This window comes from Trichoderma evansii (genome assembly GCF_050947405.1).
Source record: "Trichoderma evansii strain SZMC 28006 chromosome Unknown GGI43scaffold_6, whole genome shotgun sequence".
In the NCBI taxonomy this organism is placed as follows: Eukaryota; Fungi; Ascomycota; class Sordariomycetes; order Hypocreales; family Hypocreaceae; genus Trichoderma; species Trichoderma evansii.
In genome coordinates, this window is record NW_028145200.1 from 450,637 (window position 1) to 465,160 (window position 14,524).

General features: G+C 49.4%; 5 protein-coding genes across 5 annotated transcripts; 3 read left to right on the top strand and 2 right to left on the bottom strand.

The window, feature by feature from the left end:
* Positions 1 to 2,537: 2,537 nt before the first annotated feature.
* On the top strand, positions 2,538 to 4,134 carry GGI43DRAFT_329081 (prephenate dehydratase PHA2). Its single transcript, XM_083201946.1, has 3 exons — positions 2,538 to 2,733; positions 2,800 to 2,860; positions 2,918 to 4,134. Exons 1-3 carry the CDS (start codon positions 2,671 to 2,673, stop codon positions 3,796 to 3,798), a joined length of 1,005 nt encoding a protein of 334 aa, XP_083062039.1. The 5' UTR covers positions 2,538 to 2,670; the 3' UTR covers positions 3,799 to 4,134.
* Positions 4,135 to 5,112: 978 nt separating this feature from the next.
* On the top strand, positions 5,113 to 6,865 carry GGI43DRAFT_329119 (P-loop containing nucleoside triphosphate hydrolase protein). The gene is made up of 4 exons (XM_083201948.1): positions 5,113 to 5,500; positions 5,582 to 5,764; positions 6,033 to 6,563; positions 6,625 to 6,865. Exons 1-4 carry the CDS (start codon positions 5,438 to 5,440, stop codon positions 6,760 to 6,762), a joined length of 915 nt encoding a protein of 304 aa, XP_083062040.1. The 5' UTR covers positions 5,113 to 5,437; the 3' UTR covers positions 6,763 to 6,865.
* Positions 6,826 to 7,987, bottom strand: GGI43DRAFT_329093 (mitochondrial 54S ribosomal protein mL67). Its single transcript, XM_083201947.1, has 2 exons — positions 7,702 to 7,987; positions 6,826 to 7,640 (listed from the first exon to the last, which is right to left on the bottom strand). Exons 1-2 carry the CDS (start codon positions 7,915 to 7,917, stop codon positions 7,080 to 7,082), a joined length of 777 nt encoding a protein of 258 aa, XP_083062041.1. The 5' UTR covers positions 7,918 to 7,987; the 3' UTR covers positions 6,826 to 7,079.
* On the top strand, positions 7,950 to 11,551 carry GGI43DRAFT_400912 (P-loop containing nucleoside triphosphate hydrolase protein). The gene has a single exon (XM_083205507.1). It carries the CDS (start codon positions 8,601 to 8,603, stop codon positions 11,376 to 11,378), a length of 2,778 nt encoding a protein of 925 aa, XP_083062042.1. The 5' UTR covers positions 7,950 to 8,600; the 3' UTR covers positions 11,379 to 11,551.
* GGI43DRAFT_400914 (uncharacterized protein) lies at positions 11,552 to 14,462 on the bottom strand. Its single transcript, XM_083205508.1, has 7 exons — positions 14,049 to 14,462; positions 13,814 to 13,920; positions 13,395 to 13,688; positions 12,895 to 13,332; positions 12,571 to 12,818; positions 11,866 to 12,501; positions 11,552 to 11,807 (listed from the first exon to the last, which is right to left on the bottom strand). Exons 1-7 carry the CDS (start codon positions 14,136 to 14,138, stop codon positions 11,647 to 11,649), a joined length of 1,974 nt encoding a protein of 657 aa, XP_083062043.1. The 5' UTR covers positions 14,139 to 14,462; the 3' UTR covers positions 11,552 to 11,646.
* Positions 14,463 to 14,524: the final 62 nt, after the last annotated feature.

A 14,524-nucleotide genomic window follows, 5' to 3' on the forward strand; every position in this document is an offset into this window, starting at 1 on the left:
CATTGAGAGCAGCCACCGCACGGCCTGACACAGAGCTATTGGAATAACTCGATGTTTGCGGTAACAAAGTGAGTATAGATATTAGGGCTGCGCTCTAATATAAACAGTAAACCGCTTCTGCAGATGGATGGGGTACCAAGTTGTGCTGAGGTGACCACACCGAGGCAATATATTGACGGCGACATGGGAATTTAGAGAGGATTACGATGATGCCGTCTTTCCTTATCTGGCCGGTTTGTCATTTACTAGAGCAGATGTATGTAGAGATACCGCATCCGCTTTGATATAGTAGCTGCCTACAGCCGAAGGCTGCTCGGGTACTGTAAGAGATACAAGGCCTTCAATCTCAAGCCCATCTCTATCTCCATCTCCATCGCATCGCATCGCATCTCCAGAAGCAGTGCAAGGTATCCATACGGATTACAGCAGTACCACTATAACTCGCACAAGTACCTACTTTTGGAATTGAATCCCACTGCGCCGTAGTAAAACCCCGTCTTTGCTGGCATCACCACCATCATCGCCAGCATCAATCTGTACGCTCTTCCGCGTTCCGCGAGCCATTTCCAGGGTTCGCCCAATATGGGGCCTTTCGCGGTGCGTTAGCCCCACGACCCCTGTGGAGATTGGCGCTGGTGATGGGTCCGTCACCTGCAAAACGTGAAACCAGCGGCGTTTCGAAGTATCATCGCACCCACCGCATTTTGATGGCCCGTTCACTGGTAGTGGCCGCCACAGCTGCGCAGTAATACGGGAGCTGGTGTGTTTGTGTGCAAGTGCTTCGTACCGGACGCGCAGCGAAACAAATCGGTATACCGACAAGCGTCAGACTGTCTGATAGAGGCAGTATGCTAATTTTAATACAAGGAAGATGCTGGTAAGATAAACTCGGATAAGAAACAAGCACATGTAAAAAAAGAAACACGGGTGGAAAGAAAAAAAAGAAAAGGACCCTAGCGGGAGCTTGGACGGCAATGACGAATTTTTTGCTAGAGACCCGCCTGATTTTCCGATCTCATCACACAAGTATTCTTCCATTGCAGATGCCAGTATGAGTACATCAATGCCTGTAGTATGAGGTAGTTATAGCACTAGGATTCTTTTTTCTTTTTTCTTTTCTTTTTTCGAGATCATCGCATGCGGGCACGCTGATCGGCTGTTGGCGTATTACAAGTAAGGGATACCCAGGCTTTGCTAGGCTTCTAGAAGTCTGTATGATTTTTTCTTTTTTTTTCTGGCCCACGCAGTCCATCAAAAATAGAGCCTACCAGCTGCTGGCAACGTATCAAAGCTGCTCACTGCAGTACGTGCAGCTCGGCAGTGTTTGCTGTAAATATGGAGATGCAAACCCGACCTTTGTTTTCTAAAATTACGACTGGGTTTCCAATACCTGATGCCCTCTCTCCAGCGTGTTTCCACCCGAAAGACTGGCCGTCCAGTCAGATCGGCACAAGTGTACGAGTGCTAAATAGCGCTGCATGCCTCAACTCCGGCGCATGATGTTTCACGTCGTGGTGACAGGATCTGGCGCTTGAAACAGCTCACCAATCATGCAGCTGGACTGGTGCGAATCACGGCAAACCCCTGCTCAGATGTGTGATGCGATGCATCAGTGGCCCCAAGTAAGGTAGAGGCGACATTCGGCATACTCCGCATGTACAAAGTAAGTTGAGGCGGGTATACGTAGCATTCATCTGTTTGCTTGCAGCAGCTCCCGCTGACCTTCATTTCACGCTGCAATCAACCCCAAACAGCGGACGCCCTCATTTTGCGCCGCCGTGACAGCATGTCTCGTATCACTTTGTCTTTGTTCGTCACACCCTTTAATTATATCACAGCGGAACAACCACCTATGAGAACATGAATACGGACTGGGTTTACTTATTAATTAATGACACAGCAGGGACGATACGCGACAAGATAGATGCTACTGCACCTATTAATGGAAGCGGGACACAGATCTGCTGTGCGCAAGAAATGCTGGTCTTGCACGACAAGATTCGTTAATTCGGCTGCATGTAAAAATAGCACCTCTTGTCTGCATCTCTGTTCTACTGCCTGGGATCCCGTGACTAGTCCGTGAGAACCGAGATGTGCTGCCCAGGCTCCGCAATTGTCATGTTATCTAAGGTTTTCTAAGCTTTACGCGATATCGCAGCTGAAAGATCGCCTGCTGTAGTGCTCGTAGATGGCGCCTTTTTAGACCCCGCGATGGCCCTCAAGTCGCGCACTAGCAGTAACTGCCGACTAGATCGTGTTATTCCCGTTAAGATGATACCTCTCTCCAATGCGCCCTGTGTGCAGATGTCGCAGTCATCCTTATGTCAGGCACCACAAAAGAAGCTTGAGACAGCTCTCAAGCAGTCACGTTTTATCGTCTTTCTTTTTTCACCTTCTCGTTGAACTCTGGACAGCGACAGTGGCCAATACGAGATTCAGTGACACGAGACGTTTGCGACTCAGCAAATACCGCCAAATTCTTCACCCCACTTTCTCTGGCAGCAGTATATCCGATCTTCGGCAGCGTCGACTGAGCTAGGAGCTTGGAGCTTGTAGCTCACAGGCTGCAAAACCGTGTTTTCTCTAGACATCAACGTCAATATCCACAGCAGAGCATCAATTAGCTTCTCGCTTTGCTCCTACGTAATCGGCTAGCTCTATACATTCGGCATGGCTTCATCTGGGAAGCCTGTGGTCAGCTTTCTAGGCCCTATCGCCTCATATTCGCATCAGGTAATGCTTGTATTAGTCACAATGAAAAAGAGATTGAATAGCTAACCAAAATTATCCGGTATTCAGGCCGTCCGCCAAGTTTTCCCAGAATCCTCTTGGGAGCTAAGGCCTGCAGCTACGATAGATGGTATGTCAATTCCCAAAGGTGCATTAGTTCAGCCAGCTAATATCGTTGCATCTTAAGACGTCTTCGACCAGGTCCAATTTGGAGAGGTGAAGGCTGGCGTGGTCCCCATTGAGAATTCTACAAATGGCTCTGTCGTGTTCACGCTTGATAATCTAGCCGACCGGAATGGCCGGTATAAAGACATTACAGTTGATGGAGAAATCTTTGTCGACGTTCATCACTGCTTGGTCGGACACAAGAATCCATCGCCATTGCTGGATCTGGACGACCACGGCGACGGATCGGGAACATGCACTCCTACCCTTTCAGATCCTCGCCCCTCAAAGCCAAAGTCGAAGCCTTACACAAATCTGAGGCACATCAAGAGGCTTTATTCTCACCCCCAGGCTTTCGGCCAGTGCAACGCCTTCATCTCGACATATCTTAAGGGCGTCGAGATTTTCGATGTCAGCTCGACCAGTAAAGCCGCTGAGATTGTGAGCCAAGACACAACCGGCACTTGGGCGGCCATCTCCAGCGAGCTCGCTGCCAACCTCATGGAAGGGTTGGACATGCTTGCCAGATCCATTGAAGATCGTGACGACAATACCACCCGCTTCCTCATCATCGGGAAAAATACAGAGGTTCCCAAGGATTGGGGTCTAGTGAAGCAGTCAGTGGGAAAGGCCAGCACTAGGACTTTAATATCGTTCACCGTGCCGCACACTTCCCCGGGTGCTCTCGCAGAAGTTTTGAGCGGCTTCAAGGCGTACGACCTGAATCTTACGAGCATTAACAGCAGGCCCAGCCTATTGGCGCCCTTTCAATATATCTTCTTCGTCGAGTTCGAGGGTAACAAATACGATGACCCTGAGGGGAGAGTAAAGGGAGCGCTGGATACCATTGATCGGGTTGCAGAAAACTGGAGATTGTTAGGGAGCTGGGAGAGATACAGATAAAATATTGCATTAAACAAAAGAAATCGAAAGGGCAACAAAAGAAAAAGAGAAGAATATTGTAAACACAAGGAGAGCGAATCTTACCATGTACAAGATACCTTACTTTCCCAATTGAGTCATTGCGAGGCGACTGCTGCATCTGCTATCTGCATGGCCCTGTCCCGCTGTTTGATGAGCGCCTTTGCCAGGATTCAGCTGACGACGGCTGCTTGACCGCCTCACCGGCAAGAATCTTGGCATTTACAGGACATGTGTCGTTGTCGTTGTCTTGGCCTTTGTCTTTGTTCGTGCTGGATGCGGTGAATCGGATTAATGATTTGGCCGCCGTATCCATTAAAGCGAGCCAGATGTTTATTGTATTACATCAAATGGTCAAGATCTACAAGGTACATATATGCGAGCTGATGATCGCGAGACACACACAAAAATAGCACCGCCAGATCAACTGACTGGTTGCAAGCCGCTTTCAACCGCTCCCACGGTGACGTGTAGCAGCCCTCGATCCCACGGCTTCTCGGCGTCTTTGGCCCTAGTCCTGTTTGTCTCTGGCACCGCCGGGGCCAATAAGAGGCTTCGGTGGCCACCAGCTTCTCGCCGGGCTGTCGGCGTGGGGTCACCGTTGGGATAATAGCCTGGGATCCACGAAAATCTCTCCGTCTTTGTCTAACGAAATGTTATTTATTCTGGGGGGTAGAAAACGCTGCCCGCTTTTGCGGAGAGTTACGGGCATTCCGTGGAAAGAGGAGGTACCTACACCTTGGAGCTGTACTTTGTACGCCATATCGCTCTGTTCCGAGGCGGCAGACTTGATCCGGTTTGGATGGCATACCGTCTCGTGCTCCTCTTTCTCTGACACACCACCTATCACATCCGTAAGCTCGGCCACGTCCATCCAAGCTTCAGGCCAGTCCTCACCTGCCATCCCAGCCATTACTGGGAATTCTATAATCAATCTTGAGCCTTTTTTTCACCCTCCTATCCCCCATTGAGGTTCGTCCAGAATGACATGCAGCAGCAAAAATAGCGCCCCCAACCCGTCTGTCCTATTGGCTTTGCTCGACTCCCCCCTTTGGCCCTTGGCCATGAAGACAGCATGACGTCGAGGGAAGCAAGGCTGCTGAACGGCAGCCAAAGGGGTGGATGGCGACAGGCCCTGTAAGGCTTGGTCGGCAAGGTACATGTGGGGACCGGCCCATATAAGTGCTCCAGGGCAAGGAGCTAAAGGAACGGCTGCGAGCGAGGCGTCCCAGGGCGACGTTCCGATGCTGGCATCCTTTCGAGGCATGTGAGTGGTGATCTAAGGGACGCTTGGGAACGCCGCCTGGGGAAACTTGATCCAGAAAAAGAAGCGACAAGGTTTCGGTCCCTCGGCGGTGCTAAGTACTATATCCTTTTACTCGTGGGAATACTGTCGATGGCAAGGGTCAGGTACCTGGAGGGCTCCCATCTCTGTCTGCTCGCGCGATGGCCCGAAATCTAGAGTTTATTTAACGTGCTCCCTCCCGTCCCGTGCCCCCCTGTGAGATTCCTAAATTCCTGCTGATCTATCTCGTATTCTACTCTCATCTTATTTTCCATACTATTTTGCCTTTTGTATTTACAAAGTAAACTTGAATCTTCGAATTTCCTAGTATACATCATGGCTCCTCGACCTATTTTTGCTGCAACTCACCCCAGAGCTTGCTCTACAGCTTTTGAAAGGGTACGTGAAAAGCCTTCCATGACAGAAATGAAAAGCAATACTTTCTTCTTCTCTTACTGACATAAATAAAAATGTCTATAGGTCTTTATGGCCCGCCGTGACATCCTTGAGTGTGTTCACGAGCCGTTTGGCGATGCCTTTTACTTTGGCCCAGAGTTTATGAGCGATCGGTTCAGAAATGATCCTGCCACTCGCCAGAGCTCAGAGTATCGTGATACCACTTACAAGGATATCCTAGAAAGACTTGAAGATGCTGAAAAAGAGGTATTTTTTCTCCCATGCTGAAGAAAAAGAGGAATTACCCTTTTGATGCAAAAGTGGTCTAAATCCCAAGTGGGAGAGACGTCATTATGCAAGCCGCCTCAACACCATTTTGGTGTCATATTTATAACCGCCTTCGACTTGGATTTTTTTTTTTTTTTTTTTGACTTCTCCGTAAATCTGCACAGTAGCCATCCCCGTTTCGATTGCATCAGCAATGTTTCGAGATTGAATCTTATAGCTTAATGGGAACGATGCTTACACTTAGTAGGGCAAGCGTCTTTTCCTCAAGGACATGGCATACTACTTGATGCCACCCGATGACAAGCCATCACACATTGCGCCTTCTCTCGGAGGTGGCGAAGAAGCCGGAAATCCAACAGTTCTGCCCGTCAACATATTGAAGCGCTTCCACTTTACCTTTCTCATCCGCCACCCCAAGCGCTCAGTCCCATCTTACTACCGCTGCACCATCCCTCCCTTGAGCGAGATCACCGGATTCGACTACCTCATGCCCAATGAGGCGGGTTATGTAGAGCTTGTTCGACTCCTGGACTTTTTGATTGAGCGTGGCATCGTCGACAAGGACCACATCACAGCTATTGATGCTGATGATCTGCTTGACAAGCCGGAGCCCGTTATCCGGGAGTACTGCTCAAGGATCGGCATTGATTTCAAGCCGCAGATGCTGAAGTGGAGTGAAGAGGATAAGGAACATGCGGCAGAGATGTTTGCCAAGTGGAATGGCTTCCATGACGATGTCCTCAAGACGAACTGTTTCCAGGCACGAACTCATGCTCAGGTATGTTGACACACTACTATTTCGACACTAAGCATTTTCACTAACAATAAATCTTACACAGAAAACCTCAACGGTTGAATCTGAGAACAGAGAGTGGTTGGAAAAATACGGTCCTGAGGCACAAAAGTTGATCCGCCAGACCGTTGATGAGAATATTCCTCACTACGAATATCTGAAGCAGTTTTGCATTTCTGTTTAATGAATTATGACATCTGGGTAAAAGGATACATATGTGGGAGGAAGTGACATCTTTTTAGAGAACTTCTCTTTTTGTTTTATTGGTCTATGATACAGTATATCGGTCTGGCTCATAGGGCCCACCGATCATCTTCTTTTATATATCCGTAATCAACATCGCCTTTGGTAACAAGTCTTTGTGTAACGTAAACAACCATCATACCGTTAATGTACACCTACCCCAAAATATCCTTTTACAGCTCGTACCAGTTGAAATTTGTCCCCGGTAACCGCCAAGTCATTTCAAATTCCCCCATTTTTTTTTTTTTTTTTATTTCTTTATGTGGCTGCTGGTTTCGCAACCTGCTTTTCGGGCTCTCCTCCGATGTATGTCGGGACCTCAAAAACAGAGTGCGTGACATTTTTTGACCACGACTCTGCGTATTTCTTATCTTGGTCGTTGGCCCAGCTGACTGTGACATCCACCAGCTCCTTCTCTCCTCCCTCAGTCTCAGCAGCTACAATTTTGTTGCCGCGACCACGGCCGGCTAGAACCGCTGCGATATCGGCAATTGCATTTTTCTTCTGAGCATTGAGGGCGATTCCACGCTCCTGTTTGCTTCGGATGGGCTGGTAATCGATTCCCTTGTCCTTTTCCGTGGCAATCTTCTTCTTATCTTCGCTGCTGAACTGTTCCGGTCGCTTGTGTCGCAATTCGTCTGTCCACGCAACCTCGTGGAGGTGCTTCAACTCTCGCAGTTTCTGGAGTACTGAGCGGCCAACGGAGCCCTGGCCAGGCTGGAATCGGATGTGAGCGAGGGGTGACCAGTAATCTTTGCGAAGCTTTGCCGGCTTGGTCTTCTTGCCATTGAATGGCAGTTGCTTCAAGCCGTGGAACCCCTGTGAAACCTAGTAAGCACTACAATATGACAGAGAAGCATCTGAAAAGAGAGCCACTGACATCCAACACTTTGCTGAAGCTGTAAATCACCTGGTCTGACCTCCTGTGAGCGAAAACCCAGATATCCTCTCCATGGTTTTCCACGCTCTGAGACCCCGTCGCAGCTCCTCGAGGCCGACCCGAGTGCGCATACCGCACTCCGGCTCTCAGGAGGCCTAGGAATTGGCCATGCCCAATTCTCGAGTGATTCATGGCTGCCATCATCGATTTAAGCATCAGGCCACTCTGCTGTCAACCACTGTCAAGCAAATATACCAGAATTGAAGAATTGCTAGACGGAGTCATGTGACATAGACACCAAGTCAGCTCTGGGACCCACCCTTTTGCGATAAGATTGCAGCCGCCAATCACGCCGCGAGCTCCCCACATCGCGCCGAGCGCCTAAACTTCTAGTGACATCAGGATGAATCTTCAAGGTTCCAGTGACTTCTGGGCAGCTCGAGCTACTGCTCGGGTTCGCTCGCAGCTTCATGGAGGTGCCAGCTGTCTGCCCACTTGTCAGGCTGTAACTCCACCCAACGCTAGATAAATTGCTGACGTTGTTTCCTCGTTTCTTGACGTTTTTGAATCTTCATCCTTTAATCTCAACAACTCGCAGAGGCACAAGCCCAAGACTTGCAACACTGTTTGCTTGCTTGATTGCTAATCCGCTTTGCTGGACAAAACGACAAACAAACCAACGAACGAACCAACCAACCAACGAACCAGACGCATACACCGTTTGTTCCTTCTAATCTACACACGCTGATATCCCGCTTTTGCATATCATCCTAAATCCTTACTACCTTTAACTACCTTTCTATCTACTTCCCTTACGCTGCAGCTGCTACTCTTAGAGAGTACAGTACATCAAATCATACCACTTCTACCGCTACAACTGATTTTCACACATATTCACCATGACTTCACGAATGGAATTCACAGACCGTGCTCAAAAGGCCATCGAGGACGCCATGTCCATGGCTGAGCAGTACGGCCACTCACAACTCCTACCAGTGCATCTAGCTGTCGCTTTACTCGAGCCCTCTATCGACCAGTCCAAGGACCAGCAGAATGGGCCTCCGCAGAACACAATCACTCTATTTCGACAGGCCATCGAACGAGCACACGGAGACCCTCAACTACTCGACCGAGCTCTGAAGAAGATTTTGGTGCGATTACCAAGCCAAGACCCTCCTCCAGACCAGGTCTCTTTGTCTCCTTCGTTCCATGCCGTCTTGCGAAAGGCCCAAGACCTGCAAAAGGTCCAAAAGGATACCTATATCGCAGTTGATCACTTGATTACGGCCCTGACAGAAGATGCCAGCATGCAGGCTGCTTTGAAAGAAGGTAACATTCCCAAGCCCAAGCTCGTTCAAGAGGCTGTTCAGGGCATCCGTGGCACCCGCCGCGTCGACAGCAAAAACGCAGATACCGAACAGGAGAACGAAAACTTGGCCAAATTCACCATCGACATGACTGATCTGGCCAGAGACAAGAAAATCGATCCCGTAATTGGCAGAGAAGAAGAAATCCGACGAGTGGTGCGAATTCTATCCCGCAGAACAAAGAACAACCCGGTTCTTATTGGTGAGCCCGGTGTTGGAAAGACCACTGTCGTCGAAGGCCTGGCACAGCGAATCGTCAACCGAGATGTTCCCGACAACCTGAAGGCATGTAAGCTGCTTTCACTTGACGTTGGTGCGCTTGTTGCCGGCAGCAAATTCCGAGGTGAATTCGAAGAGAGAATGAAGGGTGTCTTGAAGGAGATTACTGAGTCGAAGGATATGATCGTTCTCTTTGTTGACGAAATTCACCTTCTCATGGGAGCCGGCTCGTCTGGTGAAGGCGGTATGGACGCTGCCAACTTGCTGAAACCCATGCTGGCTCGTGGTCAACTGCACTGTATTGGTGCTACGACGTTGGCTGAGTACCGCAAGTATGTTGAGAAGGATGCCGCCTTTGAGCGTCGTTTCCAGCAGGTCCTTGTCAAGGAGCCTACCATCCCCGAGACAATCTCCATCTTGCGTGGCTTGAAGAGCAAATATGACAGCCACCACAAGGTCAGCATTCTTGACAGCGCTCTGGTGGCTGCCGCCAACCTTGCCGCTCGTTACCTCACCTCTCGACGCATGCCCGACTCAGCAATTGACCTTATCGATGAAGCTGCTGCAGCAGTTCGAGTTGCTCGAGAGTCTCAGCCTGAAATTATTGACTCTCTAGAGCGCAAACTGAGGCAGCTCAAGATTGAAATTGCAGCCTTGGAGAAGGAGCATGATGAGGCATCTCAGGTCCGTTTGCAACAGGCCAAGAAGGATGCCCAGAATGTGGAGGAGGAGCTTCAGCCCCTGCGTGAAAAGTACCAGAACGATATTAAGCGAAACGACGAAATTCACCAGGCCAAAGACAAGCTCGAAGACTTGAAGAAGCGTCTCGAGGATGCCATCAATGCCGGAAACCACCAGCGTGCTGCCGATCTCAAGTACGGCGCCATTCTTGAACAAGAAGCTTTGATCAAGAAGCTTGAGGACAAGAAGAATGCTGCAGATGTGGCCCTCAACGCCGCTAGTGGTGGCGACACCAGTGTCATGGTCACCGATATTGTGACTGCAGACAACATCAACGAAATCGTGGCCCGATGGACTGGCATCCCAGTTACTCGACTGAGGACGTCGGAGAAGGAGAAGCTTATTCAGATGGAAAAGGTCTTGAGCAAGGTTGTGGTTGGACAGAAGGAAGCCGTCCAATCAGTCGCCAATGCTATCCGACTTCAACGCTCAGGACTTGCCAACCCCAACCAGCCACCCAGCTTCTTGTTCTGTGGTCCATCAGGTACTGGTAAGACGCTTCTCACCAAGGCCTTGGCTGAGTTCTTGTTCGACGATCCCAAGTCCATGATTCGCTTTGACATGTCAGAATACCAAGAACGACATGCACTGAGTCGAATGATCGGTGCCCCTCCAGGATACGTTGGACATGATGCCGGTGGCCAGCTGACTGAAGCACTTCGACGAAAGCCATTCTCAATCCTGCTTTTCGACGAAGTGGAGAAGGCAGCCAAGGAAATCCTGACGGTGCTTCTCCAGCTTATGGATGATGGCCGCATCACTGATGGCCAAGGCAGAGTTATTGACGCCAAGAACTGTATTGTCGTCATGACCTCCAACCTTGGAGCCGAGTATCTCGTGCGTCCGGGCGTGAAGGAGGGCAAGATTGATGCCAATACACGAGAACTGGTCATGGGCGCTCTTCGCAACTACTTCCTGCCCGAGTTCTTAAACCGTATCAATTCCGTTGTCATTTTCAACAGACTTACACGCAAGGAGATTCGCAAGATTGTCGATTTGCGAATTTCCGAGATCCAGAGGCGTTTAGAAGACAACGGCCGCAAGGTCCATATATCGGTATCAGACGAAGCAAAAGACTACTTGGGCAACGCAGGATATTCACCTGCGTACGGTGCCCGACCACTGGCTCGTCTGATTGAAAAGGAAGTTCTTAACAGACTGGCTATCCTTATTCTACGAAACAGCATTCGCGATGGCGAGACTGCTCGGGTGGAGCTCGATGACAACAAGATCATTGTGCTGTCAAACCACCCTGATAGTGGAACAGATGATGATGACGAAGACATGTTTGATTCAGATGATGTTGAGGACGTTGTTGGAGAAGATATGGATGAGGATATTTATGATTAAGCACATTGTTTTTTAAACCAGGTTGACAAAAAAAAGTCATTCCTTGCATACAGGGCATATCCGGCGTTTAAGGTGGAACAGGCAAGCAGTGTTTGGTTTCAATGACTGTTAAAAAAGTTTTTTATATGCTATAATGTTTCATAGATAGAAAATACATGAAATATTCTATAAACTTAAGATGACTCTATCCAATGTGACTTGTGGTAATTAATGGTATAACGCAAAAGAGAAAAATGACAAAAAGGTAGGATTTTTAGTTGCATAAATATCAAATAAGACTTATCAGTACGCCATCTTCTCCAGTCCAGCCGAAATCATCCATGAACATAGACCAGTCTACGTCTTGGAATGGATCGGTGACTGCATTGTTTGTCATTTGTTGGTCTTGCGCCACGGTGTTTGTGCCTGAAACTTGATCTGTACGGAATTCTGAGGTTGATGTTAGCAAGAGAGTTCATATTTGAAGAGGAAGGGGGGGGAAGCTTACGAATTATCTCGAGGCACTTATTCACGCCATCTGTGCTCTTCTGTGCCATGAGAAGGCCGTTCTTGAACTTTTCTAGACAGGCAAATGTGATGCCCGCCCCGCCACGGCTCACCCACGAAGGAGGAACAGTGTCAAAGCGGGGTATGAATCTCCTGAAAGACCAAAAGGTTTCCATGATGACGCTGCCGCGGTACCAGATGTCCTGTTCCTTGACGGAGCACCGCATGATGGCGGTGTAGGCCTGCTGGGCGAGGAGGTCGGCCTCCTCGGCGGAGAGAGAGTCCGGACCCCAAGTGGAGTGGAGGAGGTAAATGATCGTGTTTGCGGCGTCGGTGAGGGCGCGACAGAGGACGCCGGGGCAGTGGGCGATGAATTTGGAGCGGGAGTCGAGGTCGAGGATGGTGTGGATGAGGGTGCGGGAGGTGGTGAAGGTCTTGAGGGCGTTGAGCTGGAGAGTTGAGTTTGTGGACGGGAGCGGCGCTGGGGTTGAGGATGGGGGGTTGGGTTGAGGCGGAACGGTGTTGAAGTTTGTGCTGATGGCAAAGTTGTTGTTGTTTGTGGTGATAGTGGAAGGAGACATGAAGTAGAAGAGCTGGATTTCGAGCTGGGCTGCGAGTCTAAAGACCCGAGATACTTCTGTGAGGCGATACGAATGTCAGTGTCTATCACAATATATTATGACTTTACTCAGGATGTAGATTTTACCTGTATCGAAGCGGATAAGCAGCGGCTTGAGCGTCTCCAGTTCGTTTTCCCAAATTGCAATGGCGCTTTCCGGGACACTGCCCACATTGGATGTCTGCGCTTGCATGGCCATGTGGAATCGGTTGAGAAAGCGCTGGAGCTCGTAAGTGGCGAGCAGATCGGCCCAGTAGTTGGACTCGAGGGCGGCTTTGCAACGTGTATCGCTCTGCTGCATGAATGGGGGAGGAAGGCCTGCAGCTGCTGATATCCTAATGAATTCGAGCAGCGGTTAGAATATACATTCCTATACCAAAGAATATGAAGAGTGAAAGAAAATAAACAAACCTTTGCGCTAATAGGGAGCACGCTATCCAGGTTGATGAGGCCTCCTCGTCGGTAGACGTATAGCCATGTCGACTTCCAACGCAGAACTGAGGGTGCGATCCCCGGCCGGTATGAAGGCCAAGCGACATACACGCGTTCAAGGCAATGCTCACCAACATGGACGAGGGATCTGTGACGAAGCGAATGGTCGGATAAGGCCACGCGCAGATGAGGAGGATGGCGTGGATCTCGTCGAGGCCCAACACGGCACTAGACATCATAGGCCAGAGGTTCTTGGTCATATGCTCGACGAGGGCGGTGAAGAGCTGGGTGTCTTTTGCGTATCGGCGACATGTTACGTATAGGACGGCCCAGAAGAGCATGGGCTGTGCGTCGTAACATTCATCAGGCTCTTTGCTGCGCAGGATGGGGAGAAAGGGGTGAAAGTGTTGGAGATATCTGATGTTTATCGTCTTAGCTGTCTGATAGCATGAGGCAGGCTGTAACTACTCTAAACTTACTTGCTAAAGTAGTAGTCAATATCTTGTCCAGAAATGATTATGGAGTTTAGCACGCGAGCTTCTGTAGGTCCAGTCTTCTTTTGCCTCTTTTCAGGAGGTCGTGGCGTTCTTGCAGGCTGAAGGGAGACGGGAGTTCGTATTGACGTCTGGGCAGCTGAGGGCGGTGCCGGCCCTGAAGATGCAGAGAAGGGTGCCAGCGGGCTGGGAGGTGACCAGGTAGATTCATTGTTGGCCTTTTTGTTGTTGACGACTTGTTGGATGCTTCTTAGCTCTTGTTCGAGCTGTTCCAGCTTACTGTAAAGGGCGTGGAATGTTAGTATCGCCAAGCTCGTTATACAGACGGATTTCATTCAAGATTTGCAAATAAAACGGAAAATCATTTCTCCCAAAAAAGGATATGAGAGAGAGCTTCAATATACCTTCGTTTTGTTACCCTCTTGTGAGATTTATCGACAACGCATGAGATTTGTAGCTTGGCACACCTCTGGCATGGCTGGCCAGGGATGGTACTTGATTTGCACCGAACCTAAAGGCGTATTATTATTAGGTAGTTCATGTACATTGACTCATAACTTGATGAATGAAAAATAGATAAAAATTTGCAAAAAATAGAATATAACAGATCTTCAGTCTATATGAAGCCTTCTTACTCACCTTTGAATTCCGGCAGTTCACGCACGCCACATTCCGCCTTGTCTTCTCATCGTGACTGGGTGAATCTGCTGACGGGGGTGTTGGCGCCATTTGGACAAGGTTTTCTCCTGCGATTCACCTCCCTTCCAAAATCTTCTGAGACATTCCCCTCTGAGGCCGGTGGTATCTTCTCAAAACCGAAGAAGATGAAATCGTTGCTGTGTCTCTCTCTTTGCCAACTCGGGAGTGGAGCCTCGCTGAAGCGGATGTACCCCCAATTAACGTAGCGCGAGTGCCGGGGCTCAAAGTACCATGTCGGAGAATATAACAGTAACAATCAAGGGGAAATATTGCAGCTAAATCACTTTCAGCTTCTTGTATTTTTCCTCCTCCAAATGTTTCGCAGATGTCGGTGGCATCGTTGCATCATTGAATCCAATCGGGGGTCTGGCGATAAACAAGAAGGGACCGGGGGCCGGGGGTCGACTAACCCCGAT